The sequence below is a fragment of the Phaethon lepturus genome, unplaced genomic scaffold (genome assembly GCF_000687285.1).
Source record: "Phaethon lepturus isolate BGI_N335 unplaced genomic scaffold, ASM68728v1 scaffold35212, whole genome shotgun sequence".
NCBI lineage: Eukaryota > Metazoa > Chordata > Aves > Phaethontiformes > Phaethontidae > Phaethon > Phaethon lepturus.
In genome coordinates this window covers 25,374-53,023 of record NW_010521848.1, presented here as the reverse complement: position 1 = coordinate 53,023, position 27,650 = coordinate 25,374, and the positions used below count along the sequence as shown (strand labels likewise).

The 27,650-nt window shown below is 36.7% G+C and overlaps 1 protein-coding gene across 1 annotated transcript in view; it reads left to right on the top strand.

The window, feature by feature from the left end:
* BAZ1A (bromodomain adjacent to zinc finger domain, 1A) overlaps positions 1 to 27,650 on the top strand; it is a gene marked incomplete at its 5' end in the record, with an annotated part of 58,488 nt that overhangs the window by 14,914 nt on the left and 15,924 nt on the right. Inside the window, 16 exons of the mRNA XM_010281648.1 lie at positions 3,389 to 3,490; positions 4,749 to 4,836; positions 6,730 to 6,864; positions 7,546 to 7,648; positions 10,338 to 10,504; positions 11,344 to 11,439; positions 13,330 to 13,468; positions 13,905 to 14,051; positions 16,416 to 16,511; positions 16,640 to 16,864; positions 17,526 to 17,691; positions 17,959 to 18,072; positions 19,257 to 19,381; positions 21,003 to 21,611; positions 24,935 to 25,098; positions 25,279 to 25,433. Of these exons, the coding sequence (XP_010279950.1) occupies positions 3,389 to 3,490; positions 4,749 to 4,836; positions 6,730 to 6,864; positions 7,546 to 7,648; positions 10,338 to 10,504; positions 11,344 to 11,439; positions 13,330 to 13,468; positions 13,905 to 14,051; positions 16,416 to 16,511; positions 16,640 to 16,864; positions 17,526 to 17,691; positions 17,959 to 18,072; positions 19,257 to 19,381; positions 21,003 to 21,611; positions 24,935 to 25,098; positions 25,279 to 25,433 (2,631 nt within the window). The remainder of the gene's footprint in view (positions 1 to 3,388; positions 3,491 to 4,748; positions 4,837 to 6,729; positions 6,865 to 7,545; positions 7,649 to 10,337; positions 10,505 to 11,343; positions 11,440 to 13,329; positions 13,469 to 13,904; positions 14,052 to 16,415; positions 16,512 to 16,639; positions 16,865 to 17,525; positions 17,692 to 17,958; positions 18,073 to 19,256; positions 19,382 to 21,002; positions 21,612 to 24,934; positions 25,099 to 25,278; positions 25,434 to 27,650) is intronic.

The following is a 27,650-nucleotide window of genomic DNA, read 5'->3' as shown; positions in this document are numbered from 1 at the left end:
GTCGGGAAAGACCAAAGTACTGGGTCAAAGGCAGCATAAAATCTTCATCAGAAGATTCAAAGTCAGGATTTTGTTGCCAAGTGCTATTGTCTTGTCCCTAGAGCGATATAACCAGGATACTATTGTCAGTCTTCAGGTTGCTGTATTTCCATGTTGACGTTTTAGTCAGATTCCAGAAAATACTTGCAGTTCCAATTGGGCAGTTGTAATTGCTCGGTATAAAGTAGCTTGGCAGCAGCAATCTTCAAAGGTGTGCAGAAGGCAGCTTTTCTATCAGGATCGATATACTGACAGATTACCTCTGTGTAAGGCTTGCACTGGAGCATAAGGGACCACAAATGATTGTGTTAGCAACCAGTCTTCAAGGGAACTTTTCCCATTCTCAAACTTAGTCAAAGAGAAGAGCAGCTGCTGCCTCTTTTTGGAAAAGAGGGCAGCATTCATTTTAGATCCATTCCTGATCCTCTAACTCTCAGTATCTTTCTGTGCTATTTTTCTGGTTCTATTCATACTGCAAGATACAGGTAGCTCCAGCAAGACTCAGACCAGATAGTGTAGATAGTTGTGTCCTGGACAAGGTAACTCAGAAGGACAAGGTCTCAGAAGTTCCTTGGTAATGCTACCTTAAGACCATCCTGTCTGACCATAATACAGCAGGACTGCAAGCAGAAATTTATATCCAGGTCATGTGATCACTGTGCCAAAGTAATTGAAGAGCTGATTAGATTATTATCTGTCGGTGGTTCAGAATAACCTCATTTAAAAAGGGCAAGGCTGCCAGGTGCTAGGCACGTTTACTTGAGTGTAGTAGAAACTAGTATAATATGGGCGAGTCAGTTCCAGTATTCACCCACTAATTTAGAAGATACTCTGTTGTTATTTTCTCAGGATCTGGTGGTCTGTCAGAGCTGTTCTGTGAGGACTTGCTGTAGGGGATGTCTGCTGTGAAATGGGTCTAACCTTTGCTAACTCTTGGGTGTTTTGTATGATGCTTTATAAAGAAAAAAATAACAAAAAATGTTATGACTTCTATGCCAAAGCGACTAGATAATCTATGTAATTTTTGAGGTTTTCTATGTGTACTGAATGACCTTTTTCTTCCTCTTCTACCCTAAACAAAATTTTGAATTAAATTTGTATTTATGGAGGAGGATTTCAGGAATATATTAACTTCTTAGGATAATCATTGGAAACTCAGAAGCTAAGCAGGGGAAAAATTAGTGTGTTTGGAAATTGGGTTGGGGCTATTATATATGACTCATTGAAGGTGAGAAGAAAGGTTTACTCGAAAAGTAAAGGTTAACAGTACATAGAGCTAACCATTTGATTATTTTTTGGGCCCTGCTTTTGATTACAGACAATAATGCAGGCAACTGAGAATCTGCTCAAAATGTATAAATAAGTTAATATACTTTTGGTATAACATTGGCACTCTGCCTTTTATTTTGTATCTGTCTGGGTCCTTCTTTAGCTTGTTAGACTAAAGGACTGGAAATGTAGGGGTGTATGGTAAGGGAACATGTTTGTGTTTGGTACTATCCAGAAATTCCTTGCAACAAGCCTTCCTTACTTTAGCTTTCCTGTCTTGAGACTGAAGATGACTGTGGAAGACCAAGTCATGGTATGACCAAAATACAAAGCCTCTTTTAACAAGCTTTAAAATTATAGGCAGCAATGTTAAAATCTTGCCAGTGTGTATACTGATTTACTTTGTTTATATAGTTTATCTCTGTTTTGCTAATATGACTGGCTGGGGGTTTTTAAAATTATTTTTCTTAAATTGGAGTTGGTCTGAGTGACTCAACTTGAGACTCTGACTTGGATAGCATCATGCAAGGCAGACAGTGTATATCATAGTGCTTATCTGTAGGTCCAGTAGACATGTTGCTGTTTCCAAGTCTAAATCTTCTTTTCTGTCCCTTCATTTGTTTTTAACAACGTTGATCATTAACCATCATAAACTATTTTTCTCCGTAAATCCGTGAATGATGCTCATCTAAAATGACACTAACTGTGGATAAGTGCTGTTTCTTTTACACCATTTGTATGAATTAATGTATTTACTATTAGGCATCTGAGTGTTGTATTTCTTTGGATGTCTATTTCACACAGTTAGCCGGGAAAAAATAAGAATTGGAGCAAATTCCATATTCAACAACCTTGCAAAGTACCGTTTGCTACATCTTGTGTGTTTTCTTCATAGGGGTGAAGAATAGCAAGTGGTATATTGATTTTTGTTTTGTCACAGACTCCACCTTCAAGCATTTTGTAAATGCCAGAAGGACCGACAGTGATGATGAAATGCATAGCTGTAAATCTCCTAGTTCATCCACGTAACTCCTTCACCCTCTCTCGCTGATGAAATAAGATGATGGTCGAATTCTTCCTGATAAAGCAATATGACTCTTGATTACAAATTACCACCCTAGGAGAAGTTAGTTCTGTTGTTTAGTAGCAAAATGCAACATTATTTAAAGAAAATCTCATTAGCTTAACTCTGTCATGAAGTCCGTCCCTAAATATACCACACTATTTGAAGTATATTGCCTATGGCAAAACCCCTCTCTTTGTTTTTTTTAAAGGAATGAATTTTGTTTTGGTAGCACACCAGACCTGGGTGGTTATTCTCCTAGGAAGAGGTATAAGAAAACAGTTACTGTTATGTTAAAAATTAAGAAATATTTTCCATGGCGGGGGGGAGAGGGGAATCTAGTTCTCTGTAGCTGATAGCCGTAAAAGGGAAGTACGCTTTGGGAGGAGAAAACCCATGTAACTCGATAAGCATTTATTTTAAAGTGTAGATGCATTGCCTTACGATTCCTGTTATTTTAAGAATGTTGTTGGTGAGGGTGTTTTTTCTAAATTGGTATTTCAGAAAATTATTCTACCTGGGGTTTTTTTATTCGTTTTGAGATGTGATCTGTAGCTCTAAGGCTATGTTTTTTATTAATTTTATTTAACTCTGTCTTTTGGACTCCTTCCTCATCATCTTTTTCTCCTTTTTCCTGCCTTCCTGTTGCCATCACAAGTACTGAGAGTATTAAGGAGGCGACTTTCTGAGAGATAGGGATGTATCATTACCTGTCTCTCTCTTTGTTCTTCCTTCCCTTCTCATGTCCCATCTCCCTTCTAAGAACACAGACATCCCTGATCCCTTTTTGCGTTCCTTGCAGGAACTGGCTTTGCAGATCTAAATCTAGCGGCAGAAAAGTTGGCAGAAGTGAAGAGGTCCTCTTTGGTACCAATGGACGTTACAGCCTGTATTAAATATGGCTGGGTATTTTCAAGAGGTCCATTGTGTAGGCGTATAAATATATTAAACGTGTACAATATAAGACTGATGTTTCGTGATTGTAGTTAACTCTTTAATTTGTTTTAATTTTTTTAGGGAGAAGAAAGCCATAATTGATCCTTCTTTGTTCAAATACAAAGTCCAACCTATTAAAAAAGAACTATATGAAGCTGTTATTGTTAAAGCATCTCAACTAAGGTAAAAATTAGTATATAAAGGTTAAAATTGTACTTTGTGCGAGTTGTATAAGTTACTATAAGATTTTTTTGCTACAAAATGTCATTTTAAAATAATATGTTAGTACTACTAATTAAAGGCACTGGAAAAAAAAAATCTTGTGTTTCACAGGCTTTCTGTGGCAAGGGTTCCAAGCTTAGCTAGTATTAACACAGATACCAACTCCTTTCAAGTCTCTGTACTTTTCATTGGCACACAGATGAGACCTGGTGTTGCTTCTGATACTATGCCTACTGCTGTGACTGATGGAGTAGGTGGAAAAAAAATCTTGAGCCTTGTTCTGTAATATTGCTGAACTATTGGCATGGTGAGCTCTCTGTGTGGTGGAATTACTGGTTTGGAATGTTGGAGCAGACGTTGGCAGACTGCTGTACTGCTTTAAAATAGAAAGATGCAAAGAGTTTTTGTTTCTTAAATAACATCATTTTGTATTGAAGAACATTTTTTAGAGTAGATTGTGCATCAAAACTTTATGAACTGGATGCTTAAAAACCAAAACAAAAAAAAAACCCCAAAACAAAACACAACAAAAACCTTCAATGATTTCAAGTCATTTAGTTCCAGCATGAATCGAGATTAGTTTTTTCATTAACTACTCCTGTGTAGTTGGTTTTCTACTTCCCATGAAGTACTGCAGGCTCCCTGGGATGCCAGGAAGCATTTAGAGCGCACGCTGTCCTGTAGCGGAGTGCTACAGCCTGACCGAGCAGCGTGTGAATTTGCCCCTCTCACTTTTGGCTTGAGGCTTTTGTGCCTTACCCTCCCTGTTTGAGAGATGTGAATGCTGCTTTCCTGCTGTCCTTGTTTCCTTTTTCACTCTCTTCTGAAACAATTGGACTTCGGTTTTATTTTATTAAAACCAGGGGATTTTAAAGCTACTGTGATAGAAGGGAACGTCTGGAGGATCTAGTGGGGATAAGAACGTGTATGTAAAAGAGGATATACCAGAATCCTCAAAACAAAAACTACAGATGCATAGAACAACTGTTTAAGTATTACTCGGGCTTTCTTTTGGTTTTTTTTGTAAGGAAATTAATTGAATTGGGGTTGCAAAGAACGGCTGTTAGTTACAATAATAAGGGTGTAATTTATAATTAAGAAAATGAGAAAAAGGTCAATCGTATGATCTGTTACATTTGTTCTTGCACATATTGTCAGCTGTCATTAAACAATAATTGAAGATGTTAGTTGATAATGCTACCTTTCTTTCCTAATACAGCCGGAGGAAACATCTGTTCTCTCGTGATAGACTTAAACTTTTTCTGAAACAACACTGTGAACCACATGATGGAGTCATTAAAACTAAGGTAAATAAGAAGGAATAATTTGTTGGATAGAATATCGACCCTACTCAGTCTTTTTTTTTCTCTTCTCTGATCTTCTGCTCAGATCTTCTTTTTTTAAACTACATCAAATTTAGTTTTTTGTAAGTATAATAAGTATATATATAAAATACTTTTTGTAGGTATAATTGAGCTAGTATTTGATCTTTACAAAATAAAAGGATGAATACTGCAATTTCTTCTGTAAAGACAGGGTTTTGTTAACTTTTGCTTTTAAACAAGATGGTAGTTTTTCTGTACATGCAGCAGAATTTAATTTTGCTAATTTCTTTCTTAGCTACCAGTTTAGAAAGCCCCCAAAATAGAAATGGGAGCTTTTACATCGAAAAAAATGTTATTTATTAAAACATAATATATTTTTGCTTAGTCTAACACATGAATTGTTTTCATTCTTCAAGGTACACAGCTGGTATTTCCAAGTCAAATGAAATAGTTAACTTTTTGTTTTGGTACAGTAAGCTAATACTACTCTGTTGTAACGCTTTTAGCTGGAAAATGTTTTATCGTAGATTGAGTTCAGTCTCTAGTTCTTCAGTGAGACAGAAGTACCAAAGAGTTCAGGTGGCTGGAATGGGCTTTTGATGAAGCCTTAGATGTTGAAGATGTTAAGATGCATATTTTTGTCAACTTATATGGAGATATATGGCGATATTTAATACAAGTTCATACTAAAGTTCACATCATAGTTTGCGCAGGTTGACTCAGAGAATTTCTGTTTCCTTGTGCTCAAGGAATTGAGCAGCTTTTCCCACACTTAACCAAGTAGGCAGCAATTTCCCTTGCCTTGCTTGCTGTGCTGCTGGAGATCCTTGACCCTGAAGTCCTTCTTATTTTCATCTTATTTTTAGAAAGCAGCGTGTTTGTTTATTACATCTTGTATTTTGTGTGTGTTTAAGAGGAATCCTTATACAGCTGTGTAACTGCTCATTCTGCACAGGAAAGCTCTGAGAGATGAGAGTCTTGCCTCCGGAAGTTGTGGAAAATAACAAAGGCAACTAATTTCTGAATAAGTTTCTAACTTTAAAGTCTGTGTCTTTTAAAGAAATGGAAATAGAGGAAAACAGAACTGAAAGGGATAATTTGCCTCCTTCCTTGGGCTTGTTAGCGATCATTTTGTCCTTGATGTGATACAGTGTGCTGGGTCTAGTGGTCTATTAGCGATGCTTTCCGTTGCCTCAGGAAAATTGTTATATTCTGTATATGTGTGCATTTGGCATCTTCTCTTTGTTTGGGCTTTTTGTGGAGTGTCCTCTTGTTCCTTTGCTGACTGCCTTGCATTTCAGCAGTTAGGTGAACATGTCCTGTTTGGAGTGTCTCCTTTGTATCCTCATCTGTATCACTTGATGAGGGCAGACTTCCTGAAGTCACCAGGTTGAGAAGGCAGAAAAGTAACTTTTCTTGAAAAGAAACTTTGACAACTCAGAATGAGACAAGTCATAAATTTTCTCCTCCAGAAGAGGAAATGTTTTAAGTATGACAGAGAATTATATGATTCTTTAGTAAACTAATTTTCCAGCTTTCTCTGTCAAGTCATTCTTGACACATTTCAGTAAATTGCTAGAAAGACTGTGTACAGCTGTGTTTGCTAAAAGGCATCTAAAGAAATAAGATCTTGCCAAATGAGGCCAAATTCTATTTTCATTTCAAATATGTGCTGCTTACATTATTATCCATTTGGTGGATTAACTCTACAGTTACACTATTTCAGAGTTTTATTTCTTATCCTAAGCTAACCAGTTGTGAATCTAGTTACTTTAATTGTCTTTTTTTGTGAATTAATGATTCGTTAATTAGCTTACATTTATGAAAAGGTGAGAATTTCACAATGGATATCTGTTTTCATGTTTCTTGCTAAAGGCAACATCAATTGCAAAATATAATCTAGCAGAACAAAATTTCTCCTACTTCTTTCCTGATGACCCACCCACATTTATCTTCAGTCCTGCAAGCAGACGGCGAGGGAGGCCTCCAAAGAGAGCATCTACTAGTCTTGTAAGTAATAACATTCTTTGATTCCAGATGAAGGCGCATCAGTGTAGTCTTTAAGTTCTTCCATTTTTTCTGAACTTTCGGAACAGCTGGAATGCAAGGTTGATGTTGTGCTTTTTTTTTCTTTGAGGATGAATAGTGTAATATTACATAATTGCTCTTAAAGTAGATTGCTTCATAGTTAAGCTGCTAAAAGGGACCATATCTGATACGTTATCTTCTTATTTTTATCTTCCTTATTTCTGTGATTTCCCCCGCTCCCCCCCACCCCCAAGAAACTAGCTTTTCAGCATGTTGTGCGTAGCGTACTTGTCCCTTCTGGGAACAATTAATAAATAATTTGCTAAAAAACTTGAATTTGTACTCTGAGATTATGTCACTTGCCCTCAGATACAGTTATGTCACTTGCCTGTATTTAAACACAGCAAAGCTTAGTGCTCTGAACTGCTTTATTTGAGAAGAAAGCTGGAAGAAAACGTTTTGGGTTTTCTCCCTCTTTCCCCCCATCCCCTGCCAACTAGGAGGCAGGATCTCTGAGTACTTAGTATGTTTGTGGGAAGTTCTTACAACCTGTTTTTACTCTTGTTTTTGAGAACTGTTGAAAAATTGGGAATATCTGTTGCTGGTCATTTCACTGTAAATACTATGTTCTTTTTTCCACTCCCCCTCTGAATTCTCTACCAGGAGGACGAGATTACTGCGAAACAAAATACCCAAGGAAACAAAAGTAAAGTAGCAAGGGAAAAGACAAGGTTCCAGAAGCAAAAAGAAGATATGCAGGCCATGGGTAAGCTGAGGTTTAGTCCTATGACTAGTATAACCAGTTTTTGCGGGTCTGAGAGCAGGCCATAATTAGAGTATTTTTGGGGTTGTACCTTCCAAAGGTAAAATGTAATAAGAGTGCACTGCCGCAGCACCACTGTAAGGTGCTGCTTTCAGTGGTTAGAATGGTTGTTTCCTGATTTTTTTTTTTTTTTTTTTTTTAATTTTACTAAATGGGAAAGGTAGGAAGCTTGCGGTCTAGCTGTGTTGATTTATATCTCAGATAAATAGCAAAATTAACTTTTGCAGAAGTTTGGATTCTAAAGTCATATATAAATTTTGCCAGCTGAAGGTCTGTCAAAACATGAATGTTTAACACAAATCAATCTTTTGTATGAGGAAAATCTGTAAATGGAAAAACTACCTCAAAATTTAAAAGAACTGCAATCGTTTCTAAACCTGTAATAGTCCTTAAGGAAATCTTGGGTCTTTCTGAAGATGTCTGTGGGTAGCTATTTAAGGTATGTCCAAATGTTCTGCAAGATTACTTACAGTATGTTTATGAATTTTTCCAACTAAAAGAGCACAAATCGCGTAAGAGATTTTTATTTTGGACTGATTGAATTCTTTTTGGCTTAGTTTTGACCTGTTTCTGATCTTTTTAAACTTTATTTCAAATGAAGTAAGGTGACCCAGATACCTTTAGTATGGGTTGAACTGGTGTGTCTTCTTGAGGAGACAAAGCTCAGACAAGGACGTATTCTTCTGGATTGTAAGCACTGATGTCCTTCATAAGAAAAGGCTTTCATCTGTGGAAATATTTCAGTGAACTTCTGGTTTCTACCTCTTGTTTCCATTATCATAGAATGTTTTAGGATGGCAGGGATGTCTGGAAATTATCTAGTCCAATATTTGCTTAAATAACTGCAAAGTTGTCTGAGGCTGCTCATAGCCTTTTCTTCATAGGCAACTGGGACACTAGGGTTTAATAGGCTCCACTAAACTTGGGTGTCCACTTTTTTGCACAGCTAGCATCTATTTGTTTATGTGCTGGAAATGACAGCACAGAACAAGGTAATAGCTGATCAACATCAAAGCTGCTTCCTTTCTTGTGTGGCATTAGCTACAGCTTCTGGAAGGCTAGTTAAGACACATTCTGGCTTAATTTTATCTTTGTGTTATCCTGTTGCACCCCAAAACCCAATGCCCTTGAAACGTGTAGTTTCAAACAATGAAAGAGCAATCAGCCTTGAAATAAGTTGTATAACATGGAGATCCAAATGTATTCTTTGTATTTTCTGCCACCTCACTAGAAAGCTTGCACAGCGTGCCAATATTCAGACTTTGTAAATGCTTTCTGCTCTTTGTTGAAGACACAAAACGATGATGACTGCATCAAGTAATAACAATTAAAAAAAATACTGAGGTATCACACTTGTTTTGTGTGTTTGTTTTTGGCCCAATGTTGGCCCATGATTATAAACTTTCTTTTTCTTTTTTTTTAAAGATACAGTTCTTTAAATTGTAACCAGCAACACATTATACTGGTTGTTTGAAAAGTGTGATTCCATCCATATAATAAACATAAAAGTACACTTGTAAATATACTGTATTAATGCAATTGAATATTAATCTAAACATTTTACCTGTAAATAATGTTTAATTGGAATGGCAATTACTGACATTCATAAAGTCTCTTATAAAGAGCTGCTACAGTACTTTGTTAATGGTGTGAAAAGGTAGCAAAACACCAAGTACCTTGGAAAAAAACCCCAACCTTCTCAGTATGTAGAAGACTCCGGGGATCAGCTTCACTGCTTTTGTTTGCTGGTCGATGAGCCATTGCTGGTATGTGTAGTAGCTATCTGTAAAAGCCATCTAGCCGATTTTCAGAATTTTGTAGGAAAATGTAATCAAAGTCTCTTTTGAGTGCCATCCACTTGGTAATAGAAGTAAGGATCCTTTTTCATTTTCTTCATTTGTGATTCTAGCTTTCTTGTTTATTCAATTAAAATGGTAAGCTCCCTGACTCCCTTGTATTTGTTAGCCTCTGTGTGGGTTGACAGACATTGTCTGTCCACAGAAAGTGGAAATTTGTATCCTGCCATTCTTCTGCAGACAACTACAAAGAAATCTGGATCTCCTCAGGCAATAACATTTATTACCAATTAAAGTTGTACTTAAACTATATAACAGAAGCAAAACTTGCATAGAAACCACTGAAATACTAAGTACATTTCAAATGTATTGACTTTTCAGTAATTCTGTAATAATTAAATATTTACAAATCACTTATTTAAAGGTTTTTACTGTCACAAATGTTTCATCATTACACGCCACACCTAGTCGTGACATGCTTTTATTAAGCAATCATTACTAGATAAGTTGCTGTAATTATATGCAGTTGGAATCAGTTCTCATCTTTATATGTCACTTGATAGAAACCAATAAACAAGTAATAAAATTCTGTACACTCATAAAACCAGAGGAATTTGACTTTATTATGGTGATGACAACCTTGTAAAACATACGCTTAAAATTCTGTTTCTCTAAAGAACTTTCAAGTGATTGAATTTCTGGTTTGCATAGAAACAATTCAGTCTTCCAACAATATATTTTTCTTATGGTAATTATAAAAAGATCAGTCTAGCACAGTTAAATAAAACTAACATTTTATAAAAGAAAAAATAACTTTCGTTTGGTTTCCTTCGTAGCTTTTGAAAAAGCTAAATTAAAACGAGAGAAGGCAAATGCTATAGAAGCTAAGAAAAAGGAGAAAGAAGATAAGGAAAAAAAGAGAGAAGAATTAAAGAAGATTGTAGAAGAAGAAAGGATGAAGAAGAAAGAAGAGAAAGAGAGACTGAAAATAGAAAAGGAAAAAGTAATGCATTTGCAGTATATGTGTTTCATATGGGAACAGTATAAAGGCTTCCTATTTACTTGTTTCTTAGTTGCTCTCTGCTTCAAGTTATTTTCCATTAACTGTTTTAAGTTCTTAGAAACATACTTTAGAAGAGTAGGCAGTTACAAGATCTGATTATGGATTTGTATTTGTGGATACAACACATAATTATAGTTCACAAAAATTCACTCTGAACTTTCTTCTGAAGTAATGTGGTGGTGTTTTTTTGTTGTTTTGGTGTGTGTCTGTGGGGGGTGGGTTTCCGATAATGCATGACAATATTTGATTTGATGGTTGTCTTCTACTTAAGTGTTGAAGACACTGTACTGTGTCAGATTCACACCATATTAAATGGTTGTGGGTTTCCTTGTGGTTTCTGTTTTGGATAAAAATTGCTAAAAATCTTCCTGTCGCTTTGGTTAGGAAGAAATTGTTTATTCCACTATATTTTACCACAGCCACATCCACTATCTATTTTGATGGTCTCTTTTTGTGTCAACTTTCATAAATACTCTTATTTTTAGATATTTTTCCTCAGACACTTCTATTTAAAAAACAAACACCCCACAAAAAAACAAACTCCCCAAAAAACCCCAACGATGCTCCATGTCTAATCCAACAAAGTATCACCACAGTCTCCTAAACATTTTTGCCAGTATCTTCTTATACAGGATAAAAATTACTAATTATTTCATTCTAATTAAATATGCTTTAGTTTTATTTTTCAGTGTGACTGAAATAGCAAGTGGTGCAGTTCTACAAACTATAATAGGGTGATCTGACTGTATTTCATATATAATTGTGATGCTCTCTTTCAGGAAAGGGAGAAGCTGCGTGAAGAAAAAAGAAAATATGTGGAATATCTGAAACAGTGGAGTAAGCCTAGAGAAGATATGGAGTGTGATGATCTTAAGGTATGATTGATTTTGGAATAGCTCAAGCTCATACTTTATAGGGTCCCCAAGCTAGATTCCCTAGTGCAGCGGCAGATCCAGATCTGATCTCAGTGCTAGGGGTTGTGAATCACCTGTAGTCATGTAATATTTCCTAGTGGTGATGCAAACAGGATCATCTGCATTTTCACCCTCCAGAAAAACTTTACAGGCTGTTCTGTCTTAATGTGGAACAGATGTATTTTTACAGCGCTGACCTTATTGAGCAGAGGGTATTGACTATGCCAGACTTTCCTGTTTAAATATACAACATGATCTCACCTAGAATAAACCTGAGTTACTCAAAAGATTTGAGTAATGAATAACGCAAATTTTTGGCCCTAAAAGGTAGGAAAGACACTAGGTTGTTACTCCTTGTGGCATTCTTCTGATTTAAGCTCTAGCGTTATTCTTGCTTAATGAGCATCTTTCTGTATGATCCTGGAAACCTATAGAAAGGTAACAAGAATTTGCCTCACAAAGAACTTGATGTTCTTTGTGAACTAAACAAGACTAGTGTGGCTGTACATAATGGAAGATTGTCTAGTGTTATACATTTATGTATGCTTTATTATGATTAATGTTGGCAGAGGATAGCGAAAGGAGGTAAAGTCAGAAACACAAGGGCAGGGGTTTATCTGAGATACATAGGGAAACATGACAAGTGCAAAGAGGACAAATGGGAATAGAGAGTGTTAAATGAAGTGATAGCACTGGTTGGGAGGAATAGAACTGAATATATTTGCAAGGAGAGCTGTATCGGCCCTTGAAGATGAGAGTGAAAACTCCTAGCTGTGTATAGAAAAGGAAAAGAAACCGAAGAAAGGGAAGAGCATTGTCAAAACGAGAGGAAGCTGTGTAAAACGGTGCTGTTATGTTTCAACTGGAAAACAAAAAGGGAGGGGTGAGAAAGTAGTATAATCACTATGGTGAAAAGGGACAAGCATATGAATAAAGATGAGTTTAGGTGAGGAAGCAAGAAGGAAGATCCACCCATAGACTGCTTTTCAAAAAATTCCCTTCTCGGGAAGCGTATGAAATACCTTACTGTGTGTTTCTGAAAGCATAGTATTCGGCGTTCTTGTTAACGTTTGTGAGCTACCACCTTTGTGGAAAGGAGACATTCTTCTGGAAATTGTTTGACTCTGCTAAGACACGTTAAGTGAAGACAAATCTTGAAAAGTTACATCAAGATATTAATTTGAAAGTCAAACTCAGTGTTAGACACTGTCACCTGTGATTTGGAAGTGGTGTCTCTTTTCAGTGGTCTTGTTACCTGATTACATCAGCTCCCTTTAAAATGTCTTCAGCTATCACAACTGCCTTACCAATGCAAAACCCCAAATACCAGAACACTCAGTCATTAGGCATGATCTTGCATATCCTAGTATTAGATGGGTGCGTGTTTATGTGAATGTGTTGGGGTTTTGTTTGTCTTTGCAAGCAATAATGAGTAACTTCTTAAGAATATGTTTATTTTTGCTTGTCTGGACAGTTCCTGCAAACTTAAATTCAAAACTCTTATGAAATAATACAGGTTTAAAGGAAAAATCTTGACAGCCAGTGTTCTTAACTTGTAGTAGATTTGAGTTCCTTTAAAGAAAGATACAAAATCATTCATCTCCATGAACGTGAATAAACTTTTATCTCAAAAGATCTATGTCCAAGTTGCATGCTCTTCAACTTCTAAAGCTCGTACAACCACAAAGATCTTACCGTGATAATTGATTATATGTCTTGTGGAACTATTTTCAGTAAAATGTAAAGAAACCCAACAGATATACTCCTTGGAATCATAGCCTGTTTGGTTTTAATCACTTGGATACTCTGCAGAAACCAAATACAATATTAAGTTGTCCCATTGGATTGCAGGAACTTCCCGTTCCAATGCCAGTGAAGACGAGACTTCCTCCTGAGATCTTCGGTGATGCTCTGATGGTTTTGGAGTTTTTATATGCTTTTGGGGAACTTTTTGATCTTCAAGATGAATTTCCTGAAGGAGTGACTTTAGGCAAGTTGTCGTTTATGTGGCGACGTGTCCCTTCTCTTACCAAATAACCAAACATCTTAAGTGCACCCGAGTACCAGTGCTACAAAGTTTTGTGTGCAGCTCTGGTATGTCGGTGCTTACATGTGCATATCTATCCAGTTTTCTCTTCAGAGTCAACATCTGCAGTGTTTATAAAATCAAAATTAATTTCATTGTAGAAGCTGTTAATCTACTTATTAATGTCTACTTGTACTTTATTCTTGCAGTTATATCTTAAGAAAATAATGTTGTTTTGTCAGCACTCTTTCTGACAGCATCACCTTAGGAATATTTGCAGTAAATTATGGAAAAGTAACTTGATTATCATACCTGAAGGAAAAAAATGTTTTCATTCTTCAGTACATAATCGTTTTCCAACTTTGCGGCAAAAGTGACGCTTCTTAAACTTTATTCACAGAAGTTTTAGAGGAAGCTCTTGTAGGAAATGACACTGAAGGCCCACTATGTGAATTGCTGTTTTTCTTCCTGACTGCCATCTTTCAGGCAATGGCCGAAGAGGAAGAGGAAGTGGCCAAAGATCAAATAGCTGATGCTGAGACCAAAGGTCAGATCCTTAGTTTTACTGCTGAAAAACTGAAATTCCACTGGAATTAACTTTAAACTGCATGATTTATGGCATTCCTTTGTTTAACCTTGTCTTATTATGCATGGATATTGTATGTAAATGGACTTGTTTTTTCTCTTTTATCTGACATTGAAGCTTTAAACTGGGCATAGAGGGTACGATCTGGGGAGAATAGAGAAAAAGCAAGCTCATTGTTACTACGATTGTATCCAGCAAAGCATAATAAGCTTTTAACAGCACTGCTTATGTTTTGGAAGTGAGGGAAACTTGTCTTCACCTTCCTCTTCTTCCTTCAGCACTGTTAGATGTTTCTCCTGAGGGTCAGGAAACAAGGCATTTTCCTAAATCTTCTCGAGGTCTTTATCTGTACCTAACTAGATTAAAAACTAGAACTGCCTAGCACAACTATAATGGAGAATTTGTTATTCATTGTTCTTCAAGACTTAGAAGCATGCATCCACAACTCCTAGATACTACCATCTCTCTCTGTTTTTCCAGTAAAGGATCTCTCAGTCACTCTGCCTTTGGTCTTCACTCTAAGGCTGAAGTTGCCCATGTTTTCAGAGGCATTTGGTATATGCTAACCACTGATCAGAATAAAGTGCAGCCTTTGTTCCAAATTCATGTGGTCCTGTGTTTATGGACTGCCAAATTTGCTTTGACCCTTCCTTCTAGTCTGTATTTCGTTAGGGGTAGATAGGAACGTAAGAGCACCGCCGTTTGAAGTCAAGTGAATCCCGTGGTTCCCTGGTAAGAGATGCATGAGGTACTGGGAGGTTCCTTTAATTCCTTAGTTGAAGACTATGCGTATTCTCAGCCTTAAGATTTATGTTCAATCTATAAAATGTCTTTACGTAAAACATGGGCACTATCTTCAGCAACAGAGGCTGCTCTTGGTAAGTGAATAAAGTTACAGATTTGATACAGTGTTAACAAATTTAGACTGTATTTTAATTACTGTTGAATTTAGCAATTAAACTGTATCTCTTAACTACTGAGAGCATCACTTGGGCAATATAAGCAAGGATTCCATTATCAGGTAATCATAGAATAGTTGATTAGATTCTTCATTATTCATAGGACTGATCAGAGAAGATGTAACTTTCATATTTTGACTATATGGGGCTGGCAATTGCAAAAATCTGCTGTTTTGCTTCTAGTTTAGCAGAGCTGTGGTCAAGGCACTTTACTATCTTTTACTTGCCTTGGAACTTTCACTTCTTGTCACTCTTGTTTAGACATTGTCTTTCCCGTAAAAGAATTAGGTGTTCTCTGCTTTGTAATTCTGGCTAACCAAACTAGTAGCAGTCAGCATGTTTGCTCACTTAAATTCCGTACAGGCAGTGTTTCTCCAACAGCAAACACCATGCATGTGGGGGTCTGGTGTGTACAGTACTTTCTCAAACAGTATTACACAGATACAGTGAGAAGGGGAGGTGCAGAGGTTAATTTTACGATGTCTGGGTGGCAGTTTTCAAACAACATCAATCATCACAGAGGACTCTGTTGTGGATTTGCTGTTTATGTAGTCTTAGTTTGGATTTGTGGCTCTCTTGACTTGGTGACTTTGTAACTGCTTAATGATTTGGACTTGAATAAAGTGAAACTGTTGAAATGGCATACAACACTGAAAAAATTCTGCCAACCCTCTGGAGAAATACCTGTAAGTGCTAAGGAAACTTTTGTCTAAGAAACAGGAGTTTTGCTGTTTCTCCCTTTCACTGCGCTGCTTTCCTGGAGAGTTTGCTAATGTGTGATGCTCCTTATTAAGTGCAGATGCTTGTTTTGGTGAAGTGTGGTTTCTTTGTAATAATTCTTAGTAATCTATTTGTGCAGAACAGTAAGGCTGTATCTAAGTTACAGATTAAAAGTATACAGTGAAGAATGATAACCAGTATCAAAATGTGTGATTGGTTTAGATGGTCCTTCCTAAAAACAAAATTATGATAGGAAATAACAGTTAATTTGAGGGAACGAAATACAGGTATTCTTCTGTTGTTATTTAGTTTTGCTTTCAGGTGTGTTTATGGATTTGTCCTTGCTGCATTTTATGTTGCCATTGTGCATGTTTTGAGCATTGTGGTTGCTTTAACAGCTTATATATAGGGGGGACAGTGTATAGCATGTGGTGCATGTCCTTAGCTTTTAGTCGGATTTCTAGTTGCATTTAAAGATAAGTAAATTTTCATGTGGGTGTTGAATTGAGTTTCGAATACGTTGATGTTTTGTAAATATTGGCCCCCTTTTCGCTTTGTCTGCAACTTTTAAAAAACGGCTTGCTTTCCTCCCCTCCACAGTACAAGTTTTAATTTGCACTAGAATAAAGTGTTTATTTCCTTAAAGATTTAACAGAGGCTTTGGATGAAGATGCAGACCCCACAAAATCTGCACTGTCTGCAGTTGCAACTTTGGCAGCTGCATGGCCCCAGTTACATCAGGGTATGTGTGGGTTTTGCTTCTTGTTTTGTTACTGTTCTTATTTTGCTCTGTATTTTAAAGCACATTTTTAATATTTATATGCATTTAAATGTCTATATAAAATAACTGTTCATTCTTCTCAACTGTAGGCTGCAATTTGAAAAACTTGGATCTTGATAGCTGCACTCTTTCTGAGATTCTCAGACTTCACATTCTAGCATCAGGTGCTGATGTAACATCAGCCAATGCAAAATACCGTTACCAGAAACGAGGAGGGTTTGATGCTACTGATGATGCTTGCATGGAGCTGAGATTAAGTAATCCTGGTCTTCTGAAGAAACTTTCAAGTACCTCAGTGTATGATTTGTTGCCAGGTAATAAAAGATGATAAATGTTAGAGATTATTAGATTGGTCATCCAGTGATTGGTTTTGTAACTGCTTCAGATCAATAATGGTCAAAATTTACTGTGTTATAGAATAATTTAGGTTGGAAAAGACCTCTGGAGGTCACCTAGGCCAACACCCACATCCTATGCTTCAGCCCCCACAAGCAGGTCCCACCAGATCAGAGATTGCAGAGCTTGGCAGTCTCATTACTTCTGAGTAGCATTTTTTAAAAAAACTGTTAGTTTTACTTGCAGAAGGGGTTCTCTATGGGAGAAGCATCTGGGTGTTTGATTCAGCCTCTGCTTTTTATTGCTGTTCTGATTTGAGACTTTTGTTTGTTATTTTGAAATGGAGGGGTGGGAAAAAATGGCTGTCTACTGCTCCTTTATCTACATTTTGAAGATAATATTATATTTTAGTTCTTCTTTTGGTGCCAGAAGTTAATAAATTAAAAATAGAGGCTTGCATCTCTGAGCAAAGCAGATATTTCAGGAAATGCCTCTTTACAAGTGCAGCTGGTGTACTACAAATGTTTGACTGCTTACTTTTTCTTGAGTGAGAACCAATCTTCAGTCTGCAGTGTGTAAGAGTAAGGCTTATTTATCAGTTGTGTGATGAAATATAACCAGTGGTCTGAATTTTACTAGGAGAAAAGATGAAGATCCTCCATGCCCTCTGTGGGAAGCTTCTGACTCTCGTCTCTACTCGAGATTTCATTGAGGATTCGGTTGATGTGTTACGACAGGCAAAACAGGAGTTCAGAGAATTAAAGGCAGAACAGCATCGCAAAGAAAGAGAGGCGGCAGCAGCAAGGTAAAACCAGGATATAGAAAGCTAAATTTTGTTGCTACCAATTAGATTAATTCCTCGATTCCAAAAGGCATATGAGAAACAATAGCAGTGTTTGTGTTTTGTGCTGGTTTCTTGAGACCCTAGACAGGAGTGAAACTTCATTGTGCTAAACATTGTGTTTTTCCATATTACTGTTATTTTTAGATGATGCTGTAGTATAAAAGCAAAAAGATGTGGCCAGATACTAGGTTAATTGCAACTTGTTTTCTATATTCTTCTTACTCTTAGGATACGTAAGAGGAAAGAAGAAAGGTTAAAAGAACAAGAGTTAAAAATGAAAGAGAAACAAGAAAAGCTGAAAGAAGAGGAGCAAAGAAATCCTGCTGTAGAAGTATCTGTTGGGTATGATACATGGCATTACTGTGATACATATGTATAGCACTTTCCAGTTATGTGGCCAGACCTTACCTATGTAGTTTTCATTGACTTGATCATATACAAAGGTATATTTTACGTATGTAGCCCTTAATGTTAATTTAATTTTTCTTACTAGTGTTCCACAGTTGCTTTATGAAAGTGATTTTATTTTTAAAATAAACTTTTATTATATTCATAATTCTATTGAAAGCTTGACAGTTTTACCTACTGACAAGGAAAACTTGGAAAATCTAATTTATTTTTTTCTGCGTTACTTCTTATCTTGCATTGAATATCTTCATGATAGACCATTCTAGTTCATTCTCTAATTTGAGGACTTGGTCTGATCTGAGCTAGATAATACTGACCTCACATAACAGTTTATGAAACAAATTTGATAGCATTTTTTTAAAAAAATGCCATGCTATCCCAGGTGATTTCCATAAAACCAAGGTGTTTTGTTCTATTAATAAAACTATATGGTTTCAGGTGGTAAGATTAATGCACATGCAGCTGTATATGATTCCAGAAAAAAAAGCAAAGTGTATATACAACACTGTATCTTTACTTGCTTGAGGAAGGGAGTTAGTTAAATAAATCTGCTTGCAAAAGGTGAGCATGGGCCAAAGACAGATTTGTGCTATGTTCTTGAAACAGTAATTGAAAAGAAAAATAAAAAAAGTGTTATCCTGTAATGGTTGCATCTAGTTATGTAGGTTTTTAATTATATTTGCTAGATGGGGGAAGAATGTGTAGTAAGGATTTTATAAAACAGTATACATTTTGGTGAGGAAACATTTTTTTTTAGTCATGAAAAAAATTCAGGTCAGTAGAACTACACTAAGATGTCTCTAAAAAGGATCTGATTATAATAATGCTCTTCAGGTGAAAGTGAATACCAAAGAGCAGGTTTTAGTCTTTAATATGGACTTGCCATTTACAGTCCAGTGGGTTTCTTCTGGGTTTTAATATATTCTATGACTTAATGCTTTTTAAAAACAAACTTTATAGGTCTTTTATTAGCTTAAGTACTTCTGAGAGGAAAATACTGTTTGTGTTGAAGACGCCATATTTTATTGTGGGGTGGTTGGTGGTTTTTTTTTCATTCCATTCAGCTTTTAATATGTGGTTGGTCAGTTAGTCAGCTTTTGTTTATTTTATTGTGTAAGGGAGGAGGAACGGGAAGACCTTGATACTAGTACAGAGAGCAAAGAAACTGAACGTAAAGAGCAAGACATGGACACAGTGACAGAGGATGAAGAAGAGCTGGGACCAAACAAAAAACGAGGAAGAGGTAACGCTATAATGTATTGGTTTATTTATGTACATGCGTGCACGCACACATATGCATGCACCCAGGAAGTTCTTGGGTTTTATAGTAAATTTTTATAAAGTATCAATCTTTCCTGTAAACTTTTAAAGGAAAAGAAAAAACCCAACACCCAAACATGATCATAATGGACTGTTAAGTGCATTGAGCTGGCCTGGTGTAGTTCTAGTGGTCAGCTATACATTCTTTGACATTTCTGTTTCTTCTTGTCTTCCATACTTGCTGTCTGGATTCCTCTCTTGTTTAGAAAAGCCCAGGCTGTTGCCTGAAAAACCATTGCAGTTGTGATTAGTGCACACATAGAGAGAGAGTTGTAGGAGTCTCATCTAATAGGGTATGGTGTGGTTTTGAATCTTTTCATTAGAAAGCTGCAAAACCAACAGGTATTTTAAAAGAAAATGATATATTGAATGGTTGGGTTTAGGTTGCCTTTGTTAATGAAGCAGCGTGCCTTCTACACAAGAATTCCAACCATCCTCAAATTTAGCTCCTACTAGCACACTGCTGAGGAAATTATGGTGCAGTCAACGGCACAGTCTGCTATTTGTAACTAAACACAGACATCACCAAAGGAGGATGAATTGTTGATGGCTTTGTGCTGCTAGCTTATCTGTGTCTTTCTCCCGTGAAGACTTTGTGCTAGTGTCTGCGCCAATGGAAGTCCTGGATCACTGTAGACTTAAGGTTGCAAAGTTGTACGGTTCCTAACAGTACCTGGGGTGGAAATTCTGAGTTGTTCAGTAATACAGGTTTGCGTGTTTACTACAGCTTTATGATGGCAAAACAATGAGATCTTAAACAGAATTTCAGGTTTCTCAAATGCCCATGTTTGAGACATTGTGACTGGAAGGCAAACAAGTGTTACTTCTACAATTGGAGAAACTGGAGGTCATGCTGGAAATCAGTGGAAGTTGAGTGCTGACAGCATCTTTCATTGTTGCATGTGTCAGTTATAAGATGTGCTTTTCTAGATGACTATCAGGACCTGATTCTCTGGTAAACTAAGATGTGAACTAGAGTATTTTCGTCTGGTACAAGTTGAGGGGAAATAATACTAGTATATATATTTAAAAAAACTAAAATTGGTACAGTAACTTAACTGAGTTTGCAGTAAAAGCTCTTATTTTTTAGATTCTGGTCTTGCTTGAGGTCTTTTGGGAGTAAGTTGATCATTTTGAGTATGATAAGTTAAGTCCAAAACATAGTTTGTTTTCAATAATGAAATTGCTAGAATCTTACTTTATCATGGTAAGATACTTCTATAACATACTTTTAAGTTCTTAAAATTTTGGTTCTTTTTTTATGCTGTTAAAAATGATAATGCCAGTAAATAAGGATTGGTCTAGTTTGTGCAAAGTGAAAGTTACTAAAGATGGCTACCTCTTTATTGAGGGATGGGGGTTAATCACTTGAATTTTTCTGTAATAAAATTAGTATTGCTTCTTGACTGAGCTGATGGTCCTTGACAGTTTAAATTTAGATAATTAGAAGGGGATAGAACCAAGAGCCACCCTTGACTTGAGTTTTTGGTTAAAGAAAGAATTTATAAGCATATTGCTATCATACTTCTTCATTTAACTTTCAGGAAGGAGAGGGCAAAATGGGTATAAAGAATTTACAAGACAAGAAGAGACTACTTGTGAAAAGAATGAACCTCTTACTGCTGAAGATGAAGAAGCTTTAAAACAGGAGCAACAAAAGAAAGAAAAGGAACTGTTAGAAAAGATTCAGAATGCAACAGCCTGCACTAATATCACCCCGTTAGGTCGTGACCGCCTGTACCGACGCTACTGGATTTTTCCCTCTGTTCCTGGATTGTTTATAGAAGAGGACTATTCTGGTCTCACAGAAGACATGTTGTTGCCTCGAACCTCTTCCTTTCAGAATAGTGTACAGTCTTGCACAAATGAACCTCAGGTATTCAGTAAAACTGGAGAGTCTTTGAAATCCTCTGAATCTACCTCCAATATTGACCAAGATTCACACACCAGTGTTGTCGTAGAGGTGCCAAGGCCAGTATATAAACCAAACCGTTGGTGCTTTTACAATTCTCGGGAACAACTGGACCAACTCCTAGAGGCTCTCAATTCCCGAGGACATAGGGAGAGTGCCTTAAAAGAAACTCTTCTACAAGAGAAAAGTAGAATATATGAACAACTAAGCAGTTTTCCTGTGGAAAAATTCCATATTCCAGGTAAATGAAAGCTTCCTGGTCTTAATTTGCTTTCATAGCTGTAACTTCTGTATAATATTCTAGAAACTTCTAATTCTCATTTAATTGTAATGCCTAAGAAGTAAGACTTATTCTTAAGCATTGTTTCACTCTATGGAAAACAGGTTTGTTTTTTCCTTTTTTTTTTTTTTTTTCTGATGGATCTTTGTGGTATTTTATGGTGTCTTATGCTAAAAATAGCAATAATTTTTCTATTATCTCACTGCTTAGTACAACAGGATTGGCTTTTAAACAAACATCTTCAGGGAGCAATTTGAGCTTTGGGAAAAGATTAACTGGGGAGTAAAGATTAATATCTACTAAAGGTAGATCATAGTACTGATCGTCTGATGTCCTCATTTCCAGTATGATGAAAGGAGACACAAGATATGACACAGGAGACAAACATTGCAAAGAGAGGCAACTACTGTGATTTAATTTCTGAGTAGGACGTGTTCTTTCATAACATAGTAACACATGACATTATTCAAAAGCCTTTACTGGCCTATTGTGAACAAGGGAATGATCGCATATTGCAGGGTCATACTAAAACCCTTGGGAGGAAAAAAATAGTGTAGCTGTGTTGGTTGTTATGTGGCTTAACATCACTGTGGATTCTGCAATATTATTCTATTCTTTTTTTCCTTTTGGCAGACGTTTGTTACAGGAGGAGACAACATCTGCAGAGCAGTATTGTTCTTATGGGTTTCAAAATGTAGGAGTGTACCTAAACATCCTAGGCCTACGATTTAGGTTTTTTCCCTTTTCTCCTAGCCAAGTATTTTTCCATTTATTGGTACGGCATTAGCTCAAATCCCTGATAAAATTCTGTGTACACAAGCTTACAGCTGGCTTGTTAGGTGTGTTGGTGGGCAGAGGATGTTACCAAAATTCCCTAGGGTAATGTTTAAGAAACTGCATTTTGTTTTGAATTACGCCAAATTACTGCGAGGATTTCAGGTTATCGGTGTTGGGGCAAGGGAGGATTATTCACAACAGAGCCGAGTTTTGATTTACTAGAGTGTGTAAGCCAGGACATGGCACAAACATGCCAGATACTACTAAATTTAGAACTGATCTACCATTTCTTTTGGTGGAAACTACACAGGACAGTTTCTGCGTAGTATTTAAGTTTTATTTGGAGGCCTTGTGGCTATGTTTGAGGACTTTGATAAAATCTCTACCATTTTCTAGTATGTTTGTGTGTGTGGTTCCTTATTTTCCTAGCTGCTGCACCTTTATCTGTATTTCGTGTGTTGCTTTCTGACCGGAAGTAACTTGATGTCCAGTGTCATGGATTTTTCTTCTCTTTTATGTTAGAATTGTACAATAACATTGATTTAAAGAAAAAAAAAAAGGTAGCTTTGAACTTCACTTTAATAGAGACGAAGAAAACTCAAATGCAGTGGTCCAATTCCAGTGCCACCTCCTCTGTGTGATAAACAGTGGTAAGTGGCCACATGTAGCTGTACTTTGGAGGGAGCTTTACTGCTGTGGACTCCAGATGCTGCCCTGTCCCCTTCACTGAAATGACTTGCAGGACAAGTGAGAACTACTCCATGATTCTCTTGTGCTGTAGATGGCCCTTCTCTCTTTTCCAATTCCTGCTCAGAAGAGCATGGAAATAAAATTGGTATGTGCTGTTACTTCATTTTATTCCAGTATCCACTGACCCTTCCTCATCAATTATTTGCAAGCCAATTGCTGCTGCTTCAGTTCTGCTCAAGAATAAACATTTCATTTCTTCTTTTTCTTTTAAACCAAAAAGGAAGTTTCCCACATCCAGACATCAGAGTATGCTAGTACACATTCTGAGAATATTTGCATAGTTACTTTCAGTTACAGGGAATTGTTTCCACAACTGAGAGCATCTTAGAAATTCATCCTATACTTCCTTAACAGCTTTATGGTAATTTTTTATTAAATACCTCTTAAGTTCTTGCATATAACTCCTCATCACTGTGCTCATAGGATCTAAGGTAAATCCTGTGAACAGAAACATTTGCCACCTATGCAGATTTGCAAGCACGAATTTTGAGCATACTTTCAGCTCTTTCCTGTGGCTTTTGAGCTTTTGCATGAATTTTCAGTTCTCTTGTGAAGAGGTTTTTGCTTGACAAACCTTTTTGCTTTTGGTTTTTTTTTCCTTTTTCATAAATTATCTTGTTCCTTTTTTTTGCCCGCCTTTTAGGGGATGTAGTCAGTCTAATCTGTGCCTGTGTCATCTTACCGTTATCTGTTTGTTTTGTTTTAAAGTTACATTTTTAGCAGAGAATATATCTTGTTCTGTTAGTTTTTGCGATTGTCAGTTGCACATGCTTGTTTTAAATGTTGCCATGATAAAGATCCATGCAGGCAGGAAAGAAAACTGAGGCATTCACCTGTAAAGGCCATCAAATATGAAAAATACCAGAAATGTAACTTTATTCTTTTTCTTGGTGTGTTGTTTTTTTTTCCCCCCTTGCATTTATAGCAGAGAGTTGTTGTTGATTATCTACTACTTTAGAAAGAATTTGGAGTATTGTGTCCAGTTCTGGGCTCCCCAGTTCAAGAGACACAGGGAACTTTTGGAGAGAGTCCAACGGAGGGCTACGAGGATGTTTGAGGGACTGGAACATCTCTCATATGAGGAGAGGCTGAGAGACCTGGGACTGTTTAGTCTGGAGGAGAGAAGGCTGAGAGGGGACCTTACCAATGTCTACAAGTCTCTGAAGGGTGGCTGCCAGGACGATGGAGCCAGTGTCTTTTCAGTAGTGCCCAGTGATAGGACAAGGGGCAATGGGCACAAACTGCAGCACAGGAAGTTCCACCTCAACATGAGGAAAAACTTCTTTACTGTGAGGGTGATGGAGCACTGGAGCAGTCTGCCCAGAGAGGTTGTGGAGTCTCCTTCTCTGGAGACCTTCAAAACCCGACTGGATGCGTTCCTGGGCAACCTGCCCTAGGAGATCCTACCTTGGTAGGGGGGTTGGACCAGATGATATTCAGAGGGCCCTTCCAACCCCCACCATTCTGTGATTTTAAAACAAATGAAGGACTTCAAAATTGACAAGGATTTCTCATCCTGTGTGTTGGGATGAGCAGATGTTAACCTATAGGTCTTCCCTTAAAAGCATACTCCACTTGGTTGGATCGGATGTCTTAGTTGGCAGGGAGGTGGTGCTGGTGGCACCTGTCACTACAGGAAGGCAGTTTTGAACCTGTATGTTTAGTTTGTTCTGCCCTGTACTACTTTTGTTCCCTCCACCAGCAGCTATTTTAAGAAACAAAGTCCACTAATGTGAAGTTACTTGGTATTCTTGTAGACAAACCTCAAAGTGACATCAGACCTCCTTCAGGACGAGGAAGGATGCAGAGTGCCCATGATGGATCTCATGTATCTGCAGAGAAGCAACTTGAACTGAGACTTAGAGACTTTCTTTTGGACATTGAAGACAGGATCTACCAAGGAACATTGGGGGCTATTAAGGTACTTGTGAATTGTAGAATACCTAGGAGCGTGGTGGTGCCGTCAAGTCTGTAACTTAAATGAGCAGTCTTGCATGCCATGGGTTTTACTGAAAGCATAATTAAGTGTAGACAGTAATTGGCACTAAACATTTGTGGTCTTTGATTCTTTAGAAACTTCAAATTTGTATGTTTGCTTCAGGTCTCAGACAGACAGTCTTGGAGAGCAGCCTTAGAACATGGGCGGTATGAGTTTCTGAATGATGAAAACAAAGAAAATGGTATAATTAAAACTGTGAATGAAGAATCTGAAGAAATGGAAACTGATGATCAAGATAAGTTTATTGTCAAAGACAGGTAAGAGCTATGGTTTAAATAATGGCTCTTCCCTGTGAGTTTTAAAGCAGTGCACTGTTTTTTTTAACCTTCAAGTTGCTTTTGCCCTAAAATTCCTTGGAATGGTATTTTTTAAGATTTGATTTGTAAAATGTGGTATTTTTTGCATTGGTTTATATTTTAGAAATGACACTGTTCTATTACCATATAAGACTAAGACACCAATTTTTATAGCTTCTACTGTTCAGATATTACACTGCTCCAAGTGAACTTTAATTATCAAATAAGGAATACGTGAATTCACTTTAAAATAATTTGAAATGCAGACAAAAATTTATCTGGCAATTTTGTTTTGTTTTCCAGAAGAAAAAAACAACCCAAAAAAGCAACACCAAAAAACCCCACCACTTTGTGGAAAGAGTAGGAGTGTTTAAAAGGGAAAATGGTAATAGTAACAAATTGCTAGTTGAACTGGCCAGTGTACCTCTTCATGAGTCACAGTAAGAACCCAGTGCAATGGGCCATGGTCTGCGTTAACCTTTAGCGCTGCAGCAAAACAGAGATATAATCTTATAACTTTATGTATGATGATCCTTCTGTAGAGCAAGCTGCAACATAGTAAAAGAGGGGAAACCTCCCATCATATAGTGTTGCAACTGCAAAAGTGTTCTGTTGGGTTTTTTTGTTTATTCCTTTTAAACAAACATTTGAGACAGATGTGGGATTCTATATCGGTGTTTGGTGTAAATCAGACTATAGAAACTATAGAAACTGAGAAGTTTTCTAAATATTTAATTCTCCAGAAGTTACATACTTATCAGAAATAAAGACCTACCTTAATTTACTTAATACATATAAAATTGTATGTCTTGATAGGATGTGAATGTTGAAATATTGCAGGAAAAAGATTCATTGGAGGCAATTGTTGTCCTAACATACTGTTTGCTTATGCATTCTGTGAGGTTTTCTGCAAGTAGACTTCTATGAAAGCTGTATTTCTGTGTGGACTCTTGAATGCTATTTTGGATATAGGAATTTAAAGTCCTTTAAGGTTTTTCCCTTTTTACTTCCGTTTGCTGAATTAGTATTTTCATATAAGACTGCCCTTCGGATCAGAGTTCTCTACTTGCATGCAAAATGGATAGTGTCACCCTTCTTTATATTAATGACACAATTTACAGGCATTTGCTTCCTGGAAACCACAACAAAGAAATATTCCACCCTGTTAATTAAGAAGCTAAAATTTATCTGTCTCCAGTTACCTTGGGCACTTACTCCATTGCCAAGTCTCAATTCAACTGCAGAAGCTTGTTGCTTCATTTTTTTTTTTCAGTTTGATACTGACTCCGTCAAAGTTTCTGAATAAAGTGTACTCTAATAAAGTCTTGCATATTAAAACAGAGACTATGGGATTCTGAAATCATGTGACAGATTGCTTTTGATGCTGAGCTTTTTATCCACCTCAAGAGCGAGTGACATCTCATTAAGACCTTGGAGTTTGACTAGTGAAATGTAAATAACTATGCAGGTTTTTTTCTGATTGCTTTCAGGCTCTCAAAATGTGTGTGCCTGCTAAATATAATGAAAAGCTTTTAAGTGTGAAAAAAGAACCAGGACATCCAAAAAGCATTGCTCATTCACCAGAAAAAAGCAGAATCTAGACAGTCATAATTAGTTGGGTTTTTTAATAAACCCCAAGTAGAAATTGAATTTTATTTTCATTAGTGTGAGTTGCTCTCCTACACTATACTTAATGTTTGTGGTTCAGGAAGATTAACTACACTTTGAAATGATTACTTAGTCTTTGGTCAAATAAGCCTGTTTTATTAGAAACCTATCCTTTTTTTTTTTTTTCCTTCATACATGAAGAGTTAGTATTTTAGAGAAATCCTCCAAGGATGAGAACATATAAGTTAACAATTCTTGATTTAACATTCTAAAATTACTTTCTGGTTTTATTTTATTTACTTTCTTTTCAAAAATCTTGCTAATGTAGGGATATATGTAGTTGAACTTCTGCAGATGAAAATATTCTAAAAAGCTACAGCTCAACACTGGAAGTATTTTCACTGAATTACTATTGGGAATATACCTTCACAGAAATCTCTCAAACCATCTGATGGATGTTATATCAAATCTTCTGGAAATATTAATAAATGTATTGAAATATGTCATCCACATATCTTGAAATTTAGATAACTTTGTTACCTAAAGATGATTTATGTAGATTAGCTAATT